Below are 14,689 nucleotides of genomic sequence, written 5' to 3' on the forward strand. Positions count from 1 at the left end.
ACCCCATTATCCGAATCTGACTCTTGTTCCTACCCACCCAGGTTCTTCCAGGTCTGGGCCTTGCTCCTCCCTGTTGTCTCTCCAGCCTGGAAATTCCTTCTCCTTGAGTTCATCTTGTGTTTCATTCTTCCTATTCCAAGTCTGTTATTTTCATGGCTTGGAATAGAATGGAGGGAGAAAGTAAAAGAGGAGGGAAAGAAAAAGGAAAGTAAAACATGTAGATCCTATTAGGCATTAACAACATATTTTAATAATAGCATTGCATTGCTTTGTGGATGTGGCCATATTAACACAGCACAGCAAACTGACTGGGCAAAACACCCTCTTGTCCCCTGTGTCTGTAGATGAAACCTCATTGCTGCTCAGGAATGTTTCTCTTGAGGTGACCCTTGATTCAGGAAACCAAGCCCCTGACCCAGAAGTGAAAGTGTCTGGAAGATGCAACTGAGCATGTCATCCTTTTGCCTACTCCTCACTTATCCTGGAAGTAGGGGTTTTACTTTTTGCTTCCTCCAAAGGAGATGAGAGCTGTGGTAGGTGGCAGCTGTGGCCAGAACCCTGGCCTCCTGTCCATTCTTCAGAGCCCCCACTCAGCCATCACCAAGGTCTTCATACCCCGAAGGGAGATCAGAAGGACTAACCAGGGACAGGACACATTGCTAGCAGCTGTTTTACCCAAAGGAATCTCCATTTCAGGAAACACTTGCAGCAGTAAAGGCTTTTCTCTTTATAGGACATTGCCCTAGAGATCTTTTTCCAGAACGGATATTCCAAGCTCCTTGTCTTCTACAACCATGATCGGAGTAAAGCTTTCAAAAGGTAAGGCATTGAAAAACAATCCTCTTTCTAAGGAAATAGATTCTAAACCCAGAGTACAGTGACAGAGAAGCCCAGTTCTGTTCCCAGGAAAAGCATGTCCATAAACCCAGAGTACAATGACAGAGAAGCCCAGCTCTCTTCTCAGAAAAAGCATTTCCATAAACCCAGAGTACAGTGACAGAGAAGCCCAGTGCTGTTCTCAGGAAAAGCATTTCCAAACCACAGCAAGCAGGATTCAGGGCAAGTACAGGGAAGAAGGCCCTGACCCCTAGGGCTAGAATCGTAGACCAAACTACAAAGGGGAGAGGAGATCCCATCCATACATCCTGAAGATTCCAGATTGGCAGGGTGAAGTGTTGTGGGACAATAGTGAGTTCAGGGAGAGAAAGTCATGCAGATACAACCTATTTAGGAACTTGATCTTTAATTGGCCTTTCAGAATGTTCTGGCTCTATTTCCCTAAACTTCCAAGTTATACTCTCTCTTTTTTATCCTGATTGCCAATTTTAGTGTCTCCAATTTTTTATTTCATTGGAAAGGATTGCCAAGCAAGCAACTGATTCTTTTCCCTTGTGCACTCAGTATCTTTCTTTTTCCTTAGAAAGGCATTTTTTGTCAGCTCAGCTACTCTTTCTTCAACCAGATGAGTCAAACTAAGAAATGAAAGCCAGTATCTGCATTCCCAATATTCAAGGTCATTTGTTTTCACTGTTACAAAAATTACAGGACAATAGATTTGCAGAGAATCTAGAGAGCACAGAGAGGAAGCTAGGGCTTGGGCCACAGAGAGACTGTAATGGGGTCCAAGGTGGGGGTGATTCCCCCATCCCTCCAAGAGTCCACCACTCAGAGACAGTCTCAAGCAAAAAGATAGATTTATTGGGGAAGTAAAAAGTAAACTGACCAGTCAGGGTCACGGCCCAGACTAGGGAGCTGGAACCATGACTGTAAAAAGTAGGCTGGCTAGCCAGGGCAGCAGCCCAGACTGGGGGGGCTGGGACCACGTGCCAGGGGCCATGCTTGGGGTCGGGTCATAAAGGCAAACATCACATGGTCAAGCCTGCCACACGCAGGTGGCCAATGAGGTAACAACACTTACAGAGCATGCCAGGTCACACGCAGGTGGCCAATGGAGCTACAATCTGCCTCATAGCAACTGTTTGAACCAACCTATCATTTTAGTTAGAATTGGTGCATGGATTTGGTGGGGCTCACATGATGCAGGCAGATATGCCTACTCTTGGGAGGGCACAGGTTTAACCTTGAATGTTTTACTACTCAGGTGGTCATTCAGTTTATACAATCTTATCACAGCGAAGGGGAACTTCCCTGGATAGGGTGGGGGAGATCTTAGCGAAGATGGAGTCGGCTTCTGCTCTCTTTAGTCTGAGATGGAGTCAATCTGACACCCCTCAACAGCCAATAATGGCCGCTGGCCAGATCTGACCTCCATATTACAAGACAACACAGAGGTTAGGGGAAGAGGAAGGCCTTATGTTCTCCTATGCTTTAGGCTGGAAGCTTGGAGATGAGCTTTGACCCTCCAGGCCTGGGAGCCCTATTTGTCTTCTTGTTGTCCCTGGTCTGTAAGTGGCCTGAGGGTCAGCCACATCATCCCAAGGGCAGGGCCAGAGCAGAGAATAGCAATGACTTGGAGGGGAATGCCAGGGGTGGTATTTCTTTCAAGTACTGCTGTTAATTTCCCTTCTTAAATGATTTCCCCAGTCAGTGTTAAAACCAACTGAATAAGAAGACATTCAATACTGACCTTAATTCACTTCCCCTCACTCAATGGTTTTTGGCTATAAAACAAATTTCTACAGTTGATCTAGAAGGCTTATAACAGAGTCTACAGGTCAGTTTTACATCATCACAGTAAAATAATTGAGGTAATCAGTTTATAAAGAGAAAAGAGATATTTGGGTTCATGATTTTGGAAGTCCAAGTCCATGACTAGATGGCCCTGTAGCTTTAGGCCTATGCAAAGCCAGCTCATAGCAGAGAAGCAAGAGAGAGAGAGAGCAAGAAGAAGAAGTGGAGGGCTCATAATCTTTTTTCTTTTTTTTTTTTATGGCAGTCCTGGGGCTTGAACTCAGGGCCTGGGGTGCTGTCACTGAGTTTTTATGCAAATAACCGATGGTCTGCCACTTGAGCCACAGCTTACTTTGGCGTTTTGGTGGTTAATTGGAGATAAGAGTCTCACAGACTTTTCTACCCAGGCTGGCTTTGAACTGTGATCCTTGAGTAGCTAGGACGACAGGCGTGAGCCACTGGTGCCTAGACCCATAATTCCTTTTAAGGTGATGTCCCCAATGATCTAAAGACCTCCCATTAGGCTCTATCTCTTAAAGGTTTCATTACCTCTTAAAGGTGCCACCCTATCTTTAGCACATAGGCCTTGGGAAACATTTAAGATGCAAACTATAGCACATAGCTCAGGCCTAATGTAAACTCTCTGACCACACTGATTCTTCCCAAAAAGCCTTAAATTAAGATAGCATTTGTGATCTGAGTGGGATACCCCAATGTATAGCAGTAATTGTTGAAGTGGGTTATGGAAACATCAAATGCCTGGCTCAGAGGAGGCACATCCATCACATTGTCAGTATAGCTGTTGTTTCATTGCCATCATGTTCATATTGAAGCAAGAGTGTATGATGCTAGAAGATGCTGAGGGGTTCTCAGAGGCACCCGGGCATGCTTCTCCCCTTCTCAGGACAAGATGGTACATGGAAGAGAACAAGGATAGACCAACTTCTTTGCCTGGTTCTAGAAACATCTCTACTGGTATTTCCCAGGATTCAGCTCTGCTGATAAGAGTTTTTCTTTCTTTTTGTTAGTTTTTGCTCCTACCAACCCACCTTGAAGGGCAAAGGCATCACAGACGAACTTCTTAATCTAAGGTAACATGGGGGATGGGGGAGGGGATTCTCTGAGCCCTGTGCACTCATTTGGTTGTTGTTATCTAAGGGTCTAAAACATGCCTATCTGATTCTTCTTTAGTTTTCTGTCTCCTATCTCCGCAATCTTTCATCCCAATCTTAAAATTCCTTTTGTACTTCAACCTCTATGAACAGATCTTCAAGTCCCATGCATTTTATTTCAGATCTAAATGGCACCAGGCACCCCCTCCTGTCATGATTGGGCCTGGTGCCTATAGACATGTTTACCCTGGTACAGTCTTGTGGGTAGTGGTCAGGCCCTCAAGTTTGGGCTGGTGAATCATTCTGTAGGGAGGGCTGCTAAACGCTCAGAAGCTAAATCAATACAGGCAATATATCCTTACTTTGAAAACCTGAAATCCAAAATTCTCCAAAGTCCAAAATTTTGGAGCACTGATATCATTCCACAGAGTATAGAATCCCACATGTGGCTTCATTCAATAGGGCTACAGTCAAAATGCAAAAACACTAAAAATATTGTATAATATTTTCTTCAGATTACGTATATCATGTGTATATGATGTGAACATTGAACTTGGGAATGTGGGAGTTGATGAGCTACAAAAGAACAATATGAATTTCCTGGTTAAACTTGGGTCCTGTTCACAAGATCTCTCATTATGGATATGAAAATATGCCCCAATCCAAAAATGTGTCAAATCTGAATCATTTCTGGTTCTGGGAATTTTGGATAAGGGAGAGTGGATCTAAACATGACAGCTTATGAATCAGATGGAGATTTACTCACCTATATTATAGGGTATTTTCATAGGGAAAGGCACCTTTCATGACACCCAGGAACCATTTTCTGCAAGGCCAATCCAGAGGCCTTTATATTTATGTATATATTTAAAATATTTTCTCTTTTCTTTCAGTTGGAAGTGAGGAAGAAAGTGGTTCTTGTTTTCTCCAGGAGCAGGTGGTGTAGGAGGAAGACAGGGATGGGAAGGGGTGCCTCAGAAATGATATCCAGAATTCTTTTTTTTTTTTTTGGCCAGTCCTGGGCCTTGGACTCAGGGCCTTAGCACCATCCCTGGCCTTGTCTTGCTCAAGTCTAGCACTCTGCCACTTGAGCCACAGCGCCCCCTCTGGCCGTTTTCCATATATGTGGTGCTGGGGAATCGAACTGAGAGCTTCATCTGTAGGAGGCAAGCACTCTTTCCACTAGGCCATACTCGCAGCCCCAATATCCAGAATTCTTATCAGTATGGGATGGGTCCCACCAGTTCACTTAAAATTATGTGTTGATAGCTTGTAATGGGGTATTTATGCTTATCAAAGCTAGACAAAATAGCCAAAAACATCCTTTATCCTCATTGAATTTCTATTCATGTGAGTAGGACGGACATAAATCAATTGTGTGAGTGAACTATAAACCATACTAGACAATAAATACAAGAAACAAAGCAGTGGACATTGAAATCTTAGATGGGATGATGAAGGACACCTTTATCGAGAAAACAATGTTTGATTTTAATATAGCTGGGAAAGATCACTTCAGGCAAAAGAGAAAGGTCAAAGCCTGCCCCCAATAGAAAGTTCAGAGATTCTTATCTTCAAGTAATTACCCTCCCACCCACATCCACCCTGCAAAATAAATGAATGAGTAAGCAAACCAACCAAATAAATAAATAGGCAGAAGTGGAGCTAAGGCTCAAGCAGTAGAGTGGTAGCTTTCAGCAAAAAGAATATCAGGAACACCACCCAGTTCCTGAGTTGAAGTCCCAGGACTGGTGGGAGAGGAGAGAGAGAGAGAGAGAGAGAGAGAGAGAGAGAGAGAGAGAGAGAGAGAGAGAGAGAGAGAGAGGAGAGAAGGAGGAGGAGGAGGAAGGAAGAAGAAGAAGAAGAAGAAGAAGAAGAAGAAGAAGAAGAAGAAGAAGAAGAAGAAGAAGAAGAAGAAGAAGAAGAAGAGAAGAGAGAGAGGTTAGGGAGTTAATGGGAACAGATGGGAGAGAGATACCAGATAACCCTTGGGGGTTTGTGCTAATATCGACTTGTACTCTGAATCGTGGAGAGGCCTTAGAGATGTTTGAGCAGAAGAATGATGTATCCTGACTCATATTTGCAAAGAGTCACTCGGGCTGCTGGGCAGAAAACAAATCATAGTAGGTCAAGGGCAAAAACTAGAGACTGGCTAGGAGGCCATTGCATGATGCAGGCGGGTCAGGGAGCTGACAATGAAGAGGTGAAAACGGTCAGAATGTGGACATGTCCTTCCATTTCTGTTGCACCCCCTTTACCCTCCCAAAGACAAATGAATGAATAAGACAGAAAGAAAAACAGCAACAAAGAAAACAAACCTCTTGTTTCTGTTTCCTGGAGTTCATTTCATGTGAATTTTGAGAAGATGCCCCCATACCTGGTTGTGAGGCCATCCTAGAGCCTGTTGGGTATCTGACTTTGGAGTTCAAGAAAGAGGTCCAGTAAGACGTCAGTTTGGAGTAGTGTTTAAAACCATGAGCATGAACAAGGTCAGAACACAGAAGAGACATGGACCCCAGCTGCAGATACCAGGCCAGGTGCCTCCAGAAATGGTTGCTGTGGGTGGAATGAGTGCCTGTGAATGGGTCAGGTGTCTGAAAGTGATTCCTCACTCATCATGGGTAGGTATGAATCTGGGCACCATTCTTAGGTATAGATTAATATTCATTGGCATTATTTTTGTTATCATGGCCATGTGGGCCCAAAGGAGCAGGGTCAGCCCAGGCCATTCAGTACTGTGCCTTGTGCAGTCTCAGCACAGCCTCTGCTAAAGACAAAACCCTGCAGACACCTTCTGGGGTCATGCGAGAATAGTGTATGATACTTCAGTGCTTTTGGTAAAATTCATTTTTTGAACAAAAACTTATGAAAACTTTTATTCTTTTGTTTATAAATCATCTTTGGAATATAAGACAAGGAATTTTGAAGAACAGCCATGATAAATCATGATAGTTCCATAAGTAGATCATCTTCTGTGATAATGCTACACCCCAGAAAAACTCTCTTGACATCTTGGGTACTTAGTGTCAAGTACCTACTCTCTCATTTCTCCTCTCTCTGTCCCACTGCCCAGGGGCCATGTCAGCAACTCACTCAGAGGCTATAAAGTCTGTAGTATACCTGAGCACACTACACTCCTGTGGAGAAATATGGCCTTGTGTTTCTTGGTTATGCTCAGTCTGGGAGGCCATTGGTAGGAGGTGGTAAATCTGCTTCTGGGTCCATAGCAGAATGGCTGGAACCACAGATAGATTAAATAAACCTAGCCATTAACTCAAAATGTGTGAGACGACGAATGCCCCAGCATTTAGAAGCTTTTTATGGTTGGCTTAATAAGCCACAGGTATCAGAGGCAGGGAGATTCTACCAAGTTAATGTTAGCACCTAGGTTTTGCCAGCATCTAGTCTTAATCTTTCTTGCTGCAGTAAGTTCAGGTCTTATTCCATCTATATTTTGTGTGTCATGCGTGCATGCGCACGCACGTTTGTGTGTGTGTGTGTGTATGTGTGTGCTTAAGGCTAGTGCTCTACCACTTGAGGCACAGCTTCACTTCTGGCTCCCCCTCCCTCTTTTTGGTGATTAGTTGGAAATTAGAATCTAAAAAAACAAAACAAAACAATCTCATGGTCTCATGGATTTTTCCTGTCCAGGCAGGCTTTGGACCAAGATTCTCAGATCTCAACCTCTTGAATAACTGGGATTATAAATTTGAGCCACTGACACTCTGTTGTGTTTTTATTTTTTAAGTACTACAGATTCATCAGAATGGATAATATATAGGGACTCATATACTCAGACCTTCCTCTCCTATTTTTTTTAAAAAAAACTATTATTAAGTTTCATAAACAGGGCAGTTACATTGTTACATTGTGTGGGCACCAAACTCAGTATGTACACAACTTCTTCATTGCCACAAAGCAATCTCTGGTGCTGTCATTTTAGCGTCTCTCCTGACCCTGCCACCTTGTCATCCTTCACTCTGGGTACAACTGAGGCTTTTCATCTCTGTATTTGTCATTTAGAGACTGTCCTGGAAATAGAACCAGAGCATGTCCAAACTTTGGGCACTGGCTTTTTAAGCTCAGAAGTATGCCATTGAGCATTATTCAAGTTGTGGCATGTATAAATAGTATATTCCTTTTTTTTTTTTTTTTGCCAAATAGTGTTTCATGGTATGAGTCTACCAGAGTTAATCCAACGATATGTACCATTGTGTACTCTGGGGGACATCTAATTGTTCCCAGTTTGGTGGCATTGTAGATAAAGTTGGTCATTGCAATGTTAAAACACAAGTTTGCTATGTTATTGTTTTGCTTTTGAAAGAAACTAACATTATTTTTCTACTGAGGATGCATAGGAAGGGAAAATGTAAGAAGTACAAGAAATCAGTTTAAAAAGCAGCCAATAATTATGAGTAACTTTGCTTTATTCTATTATTTTATTACATGCTAATTATTCCAAAGAAAATTTAAAAAATGATTGAAAGTATCCATATTTGATCCTATCCTATTCCCTTCTTTTACTTTTTTCTGAACTTTACAAGTTTGTACAGATACTTACAATTTAATGTGTCCATCTAAGTGTCTGATGCCTCTTTTTTTTTTTTGGCCAGTCCTGGGCCTTGGACTCAGGGCCTGAGCACTGTCCCTGGCTTCTTCCTGCTCAAGGCTAGCACTCTGCCACCTGAGCCACAGCGCCCCTTCTGGCCATTTTCCATATATGTGGTGTTGGGGAATCGAACCCAGAGCCCCATGTATAGGAGGCAAGCACTCTTGCCACTAGGCCACATTCCCAGCCCTGTCTGATGCCTCTTGATCAGTCCCCACTTCCATTGTTCTGTCCACCCCATCGCCCCTTTCCTCAGGGCTCATTCCACATTTCCTGATTTCTTTATCACATGTATACAATGAGTATTCTTGTTGTTGTCCCTGTTCCCTTTTCCATTCCTCCCCTCCTACTGCTTCCTCTTGCTGTTCTTTTTTTCTGCCTTCCTGTGCATGACTGAGATGTATCAAAATTCCACTTACGCTTAACTATAGTGCATTTGAGTATATTTCTCAACATGTGTTTTTATAGACACTTTAGCTCCTTGACCTATCTCATTAAACATTCATAATTTATCCCAGGTTACTGACGATGAACTGGTACCAACTTGAGTGTACCACTTTGAGTGAAATATAGAGGCTATAAGACTTTTATGTCTTTAATTGTTTATATATCTATCATCAAGTATCTTCCAAAGTCATTTTCACACACAGGTAGCCCAAAGCAAAGACAATAAAGGTACATTTATGAGGAATTCAGTGGCTTGGGCAGCACCAGAGAGCCTGCTTCCAGAATGTTCCCCGTGCCACTCTGTCTTCTGACACATGACTTTTCTTCTTCACAGTCATTTATTCCTGCTAGCTGATCAGTCTTCATGATTTGGCCATAAGCTATTCTAGGAAGACTCAGGATGCATCCTGGGAAATGGAGACACAAGAGGCTGAGGTAGCTGCTCTGGGACCCAAGGGCAGTACACAGGTCATACCAGTCAGATGGGGGCACTCTGGCCCCCCAGACCCTGCTGCACAGGGTCAGTGTGGGAAAGGGAAACTCCATGGCTCTATGTGAGGTATTTTAACTTGCCATGCTTTTCTGAGTTTCTCTTTTTTGCTGATGTTTTTGTATACCTGGAAAGGAATTTCTCCAGGAATTTCTCATGAGGAACTGCTGCTCTGTCTAGACCCTGAGTCGCTGCATAGATGCTTGAATCAGGTGAAGTGATGAGAACTGGTCTATGCTGGGACTGACAGGACATTCATCTAATCCAGAAGCATGATGCTTCGGCCTGTGAAGGAGATCCTAGGGCCAGAGGCCTGAAGAACAACAGACTGGAACCTTTGATTCACCTCCTGGCTAAACAGTGGGTTTACTACCAAGTACCAGTCAGTGACTCGTGCCTGTAATCCCGGCTACTCGGGATACTGAGATCTGGAGGATATAGACTGGAGGTGTATAGTAAAGTGCCAACCAAGTGAGCAAGCCAAGCAAGCAAGAGGCTCTGAGTTCAAATCACAGCACCAGCAAAAAGAATGGATGAATGACATGAATGTTATCATTTTAACTGTGTATAAACATATACCACAGAAAAATAGCTAGTAAGCTCTCAATAATATGTGATTTGTTTAGATTGTAGAACAGGATATGAGTGCACGTGCACACACATGCACACACACACATTTTTGTGCTGGTCCTGGGGCTTGAACTCACGGTCTGGGTGCTGTCCCTGAGCTTCTTTTGTGCTCTACCACTTGAGCCATAGCTCCATTTCCAGCTTGCTTGCTTGCTTGCTTTTCCTTCCTTCCTTCATTTCTTTCTTTTCTTTTTTCTTTTTTTGTAATTTATCGGATATAAAGAGTCTCATGGGCCTGGCAGAAACGTCCCCATAAGACTCTTACCCCAGTGAACCACCAGAAAACCGGAAGTGGAGCTGTGGGTCTAAGTGGTAGAGTGCTCGCTTTGAACAAAAGAGCCAAGGGACAATGCCCAGGCCCTGAGTTCAAGCCCCATGATGGACAAACAAAGAGTCTCTCTGACTTTTCTGCCTTACCTAGCTTTGAACTGCTATCCTCAGATCTCAGCCTCCTGAGTAGCTAGGATTATAAGACTGAGCAACTGGTATCCCATGTTTTTGATATTTTTATAATGAAAAACATTTAGTAAGGAGAACAAGTCTATGGGAATTTGGAATGTAGATCTTCAGAGATTTTAAAAGTACACTAGGAGTTGGGTGCTGGTAGCTCATGCCTATAATCCTAAGCTACTCAGAAGGCCGAGATATGAAGATAGAGGTTAAAGGCCAGTCCAGGAAGGAAAGTCTATGAGACTAATTAACCAATAATCTAGAAGTAGAGATAGGGCTCAAGTAGTAAGAACACCAACCTTGAGCAAAAATATGTGGGAATACATGGCCTTGAGTTCAAGTCCCAGTACAGACACACACAAAAAGAAAGAAAGAGAGAGACAAAGACAGACAGAGAGAGAAGAGAGGGGGGAGGGAGGGAGGGAGGGAAGGAAGGAGGGAAGGGAGGGAGGGAGGGAAAGGAAGAGAGAGAAAGAGAATGAAGAGAGAAAAATGTAAGGAAAAAAGGAGGAAAGGAAGAGAAAGCACACTAAGGTTGTCACAGCTAAGTGTAGCAAAGAGAAATAAGCAATGGAGAGTGGAGAAACACAGCATGCTGTCTGCTGAGAGAAGAGAGCTCACCTTCCTGGGATGATGCCAGAATTTGCCTCTAATACAAGAAGTTGTGGGGAGAAAGCCTTCCTCAAGGCGCCCCTCAGCCCTTTGCTTAAAGGAGGCATGAAGGTGCAGAGAAGGCTGATAGGCACTGCAGGACTATTCTCACGACTGCCATGTCTGCCTACAGAGCTGGTGTGACCCATGCCACTGCCTGAGAGAGCATCTGAGACTTGAGGTACCACAGGCTCCCTTGTTCTTAGAGAGAAGCAGATCTGTTGAGGGCATCTCTGTGCTTGCCAGCCTTTGGGTTAGGCAGGGCTATTATTCCCACTTTTCAGATGAGGAAACCTAAGCAAAAAGGAATGTTTAAGAAGATGGCAAGAGAGCCAGAGCCATCCTGGAAGGATATTGGTACTAGTCCACAACCTCTGGTTTTTCTCTATACCTTTTGGTTCTGTCCAACTGAATGTTCCATCACAATGTAGAGTAAGGAATGATGGCCTAGGCTGTTTAAAATGGTGTTATGAAGGCTTTGATCACAGCTCATCAGATAACAATGCTCTGCTCCATCTCCCTCATATGCGGTCTTCCTACGTGCATGATGCCAGCCAACCTCCTCTCTTTTGCACATAGACCTTGCCCCTAGCATGATGCCTAGCAACTTATTTATTTGTGCCAGTTCTAGGGCTTGAACTCAGAGCCTGGATGCTGTCCTCAAGCTTCTTTTTCTTTGCTAGCGCTCTACCACTTGAGCCACACTTCTGCTTTTTGGTGGTTAACTGGAATGTCTCATGGACTTTCTGCCTAGGTTGGCTTTGAACTTTAGTCCTCAGATCTCAGCCTCCTAAGTAGCTAGGATTACCCAGGTGAGCCATCAGTACTTGGCAAGGAACTTACTTATTGAGTGTGTCCACCCATACCTGACCCTCTCTCTTCCTTCGCACAGGGCTCAGGGAAAACAGTAGCTATAATGGACCCAGGACCTGTACATTTTCTCTAGAAAGCTCCTAGAGCAAACTTTAAAATTTCAGAGAAAAGAAAGAAAGTGTTACTTGTTCAGAGCCAAGATGCTACCTTGTCATAACTTAATAATACCTGCCTGTTTCCCTTACCTGTCTTTGTCCTTTACCCAGCATCCGTGTACCATGCACTGCCTTAGCAGCCCATGCTACAGCATTGCTCTAAAAATGTCTGTAGGGAACTAGCACCACACTGGGGAGCTTATGGAGGCCTCTGAAATGCCAATCTGGTCATATGTGCTACCTAGGCCCTGGGCTCTATCAGGAGAGCTATAGGGCACAAGTGAAATGCATGGGCTTGTTCCTGACCCTTGTGCCTATGCAAGAGGATGTGTGCATGCAGAGAAGAGAGCCTTTGAATCAACAAAACCACAGGCCAAGGAGGTAGGGAAAGGTGTTTTATGAGCTTGGATGGAAAAGCAACTGCAGTGACAGAGGAGCTTGCCCTTTCCTATGAATTCCGCTCACTCTCCCCTTCCTTCCTCCTCCCCCTCCTGCCTCAGCATAGGGACCCAGGTCACCTCCAGTCTTCCTGGGCCTCCTTGGCCGTGGAATTGGGTGAGACCAAATTGGAAAAGACTGGCTTTCTGGGTGCCGACGCAGCTGTGCTCTTGATTTTGGTCAGCTTCTCCCGGGCCACTTGGCATTTGCGCAGGCAGTTAGCACAGAGGTCCTTCTCCTCCACCAGGTACAAGTTCTCCAGCCTCTTGATGGTGTCCACAAAGGCATCCAGGTCATCTGTCTTGGGGAAGGGGTTCCGCTTGGTGTTGAGCTTCTTCAGCTTGGGCAGCTTGAAGATGTTGGGGGGGATGGTGCTCAGCAGGTTGTCATGGAGCCCGACCTCGTGGAGGTCCTTCAGTGCCCCCAGGGTGGTGGGCACGCTGTCCAAATGGTTGAGACCCAGGTTCACAGTCCGGAGGTTCTTGAGCTGGTTCAGCTCAACGGGCAGCCCGTTGGTGGTGAGCTTGTTGTTGCTGACATTCAGGTAGAGCAGGGTAGTCATCTGGCCAATAGACTCGGGCAGCTTGTCAATGTAGTTGCTGTGAAGGTCCAGCCATCGCAGATTCTGGAACTTGGAGATGGAGTCAGGGATCTTTCTGATGAGGTTCCGGCTCAAGTCAAGCTCATCCACGTCATTGAGTCTCAGGATGCATTTTGGGAAGGTGGTGATTCCCAGCTTGCTCAGGTCCAAGCGCTTCCTCCCATCGAACGTGATCTTGATGCAATTCTTGGCCACATTGAGGGTGATCTTTTTGCCCTTAGGGCCTTTCCCACCACCTTTAGCCATGTTGTCTCAGTGAGGGCGGTTGCTGGAGGGATGTTGTTTCTGATTGGCTGATGATCAGCCTGAGGAAGCAGTCATGGGAAATTTCGCAAGAGAGAAAATAACATCTGGTTAGGAGAAAATGAATGGGTACCAGACCCTCTCCCCCAACCATGTGCTCTGCTCACTGATAGAAAGAAAGGATAGTAGAGAGGTTTTAGAGTATCAGAGGAGTAACCCACTGAAAAGTCTTCACAAATGGCATACCCAAATTCCAAATCTAACTTGCTGAGAGATGAATGAGAAGTATAGAATTGGTCTCACAGATACCTCACTGTCCTGGGCTTTGACATGACCCCTGGTAGTGTGTGTGTGTGTGTGTGTGTGTGTGTGTGTGTGTGTGTGTGTGTGTGTGTGTGTTCTTGAATATCACATAAATGCAAAGTCTCCTTAGAGTTGTCCCATACTCGTGCTAGGGAAGGGCTTCAGACAACACAAATCTGGGTGTAAGGGAATAAGATGAGTTTTGGAAATGATTTACCATATTCCTCTTTACCTTTGGAACCCAGAGGAGCTTGGCAGACTTACATGGTGACAGATGCAGCTCTGAGCCTAGGGTGTCAAAGTTTGCACCCAGTACCCAGGATGTGTCTAGGGGAGAGCGGGCATTCATGAGAATGCTGACCCACACACTGCGCCCCCCCCCCCCCACTGACACTTGATGTAAACAGTAGAGAGCAAGGTGATGCTTGTGAGGACCTCCAAGCAGGGTGGTAGAATGTCAACAGTGATAGAAAATTCTGGTCTTGGTGTATTTGGCTTCAAAGTCTAGTTCTGCTGTTTTCAGGAATTCTCGGTATCTGAGTCTTCTTATTTGTAAATCAAGTCCCTTACTGCATTCTTAGAGTCTAAGTTATCTCATACCCAAAGCACCTGTAACCATGCCTGACACCTAGAAAAGGTTTGATTAATGTTAGTTATTATATACCATCACAAGCAACATTCACATGGTATTTCCAGTTCTCAACAAAATCTATGGTGTCAACCCATCATAAAAAGAAAAAGACAGGCTCACAAGCAAGCTTTCCTTTTCTAGCTAGGAACATGATGTAATTTCCACATAGTTAACAATTAAGGAACCTATTTATAAATAATGCACAAATTGAAGAATTCTCAAGAGAAGCTAGAATGTATTCTGAACTGAACCAAAATGAAAACATAGCACAATTGATGGCAGTGATGAGAGGGAAAACAACTGGACACTAGTGGCTTATGACTGTAATCCTAGCTACTCAGGAGGCTGGGATTTTGAGGATGTGGCTTGAAGCAGGACTAGTAAGGAAAGCCTGTGAGACACTTATCCCAAAAAGCTGGAGGTGAAGCTGTGGCTCAAGTGGTAGAGTGCTAAACTTGAACACAAAATCTCAGGAACAGGGCCCA

At 44.4% G+C, this 14,689-nt stretch overlaps 2 protein-coding genes across 2 annotated transcripts in view; one reads left to right on the forward strand and one right to left on the reverse strand.

Annotated features, from left to right (window-relative positions):
• Wdfy4 (WDFY family member 4) overlaps nucleotides 1-14,689 on the forward strand; it is a 268,449-nt gene that overhangs the window by 194,534 nt on the left and 59,226 nt on the right. The window contains exons 46-47 of the mRNA XM_048339220.1: nucleotides 734-819; nucleotides 3,660-3,722. Coding sequence (XP_048195177.1) covers nucleotides 734-819; nucleotides 3,660-3,722 — 149 coding nt within the window. The remainder of the gene's footprint in view (nucleotides 1-733; nucleotides 820-3,659; nucleotides 3,723-14,689) is intronic.
• Nucleotides 12,376-13,374, reverse strand: Lrrc18 (leucine rich repeat containing 18). Its single transcript, XM_048339221.1, has one exon. It carries the CDS (start codon nucleotides 13,271-13,273, stop codon nucleotides 12,503-12,505), a length of 771 nt encoding a protein of 256 aa, XP_048195178.1. The 5' UTR covers nucleotides 13,274-13,374; the 3' UTR covers nucleotides 12,376-12,502.

Source organism: Perognathus longimembris, chromosome 2 (assembly GCF_023159225.1).
Source record: "Perognathus longimembris pacificus isolate PPM17 chromosome 2, ASM2315922v1, whole genome shotgun sequence".
NCBI lineage: Eukaryota > Metazoa > Chordata > Mammalia > Rodentia > Heteromyidae > Perognathus > Perognathus longimembris.

Coding starts and splice junctions, on each gene's coding strand:
- Lrrc18 (XM_048339221.1), bottom strand. CDS start 13,273: ATGGCTAAAGGTGGTGGGAAAGGCCCTAAGGGCAAAAAGATCACCCTC.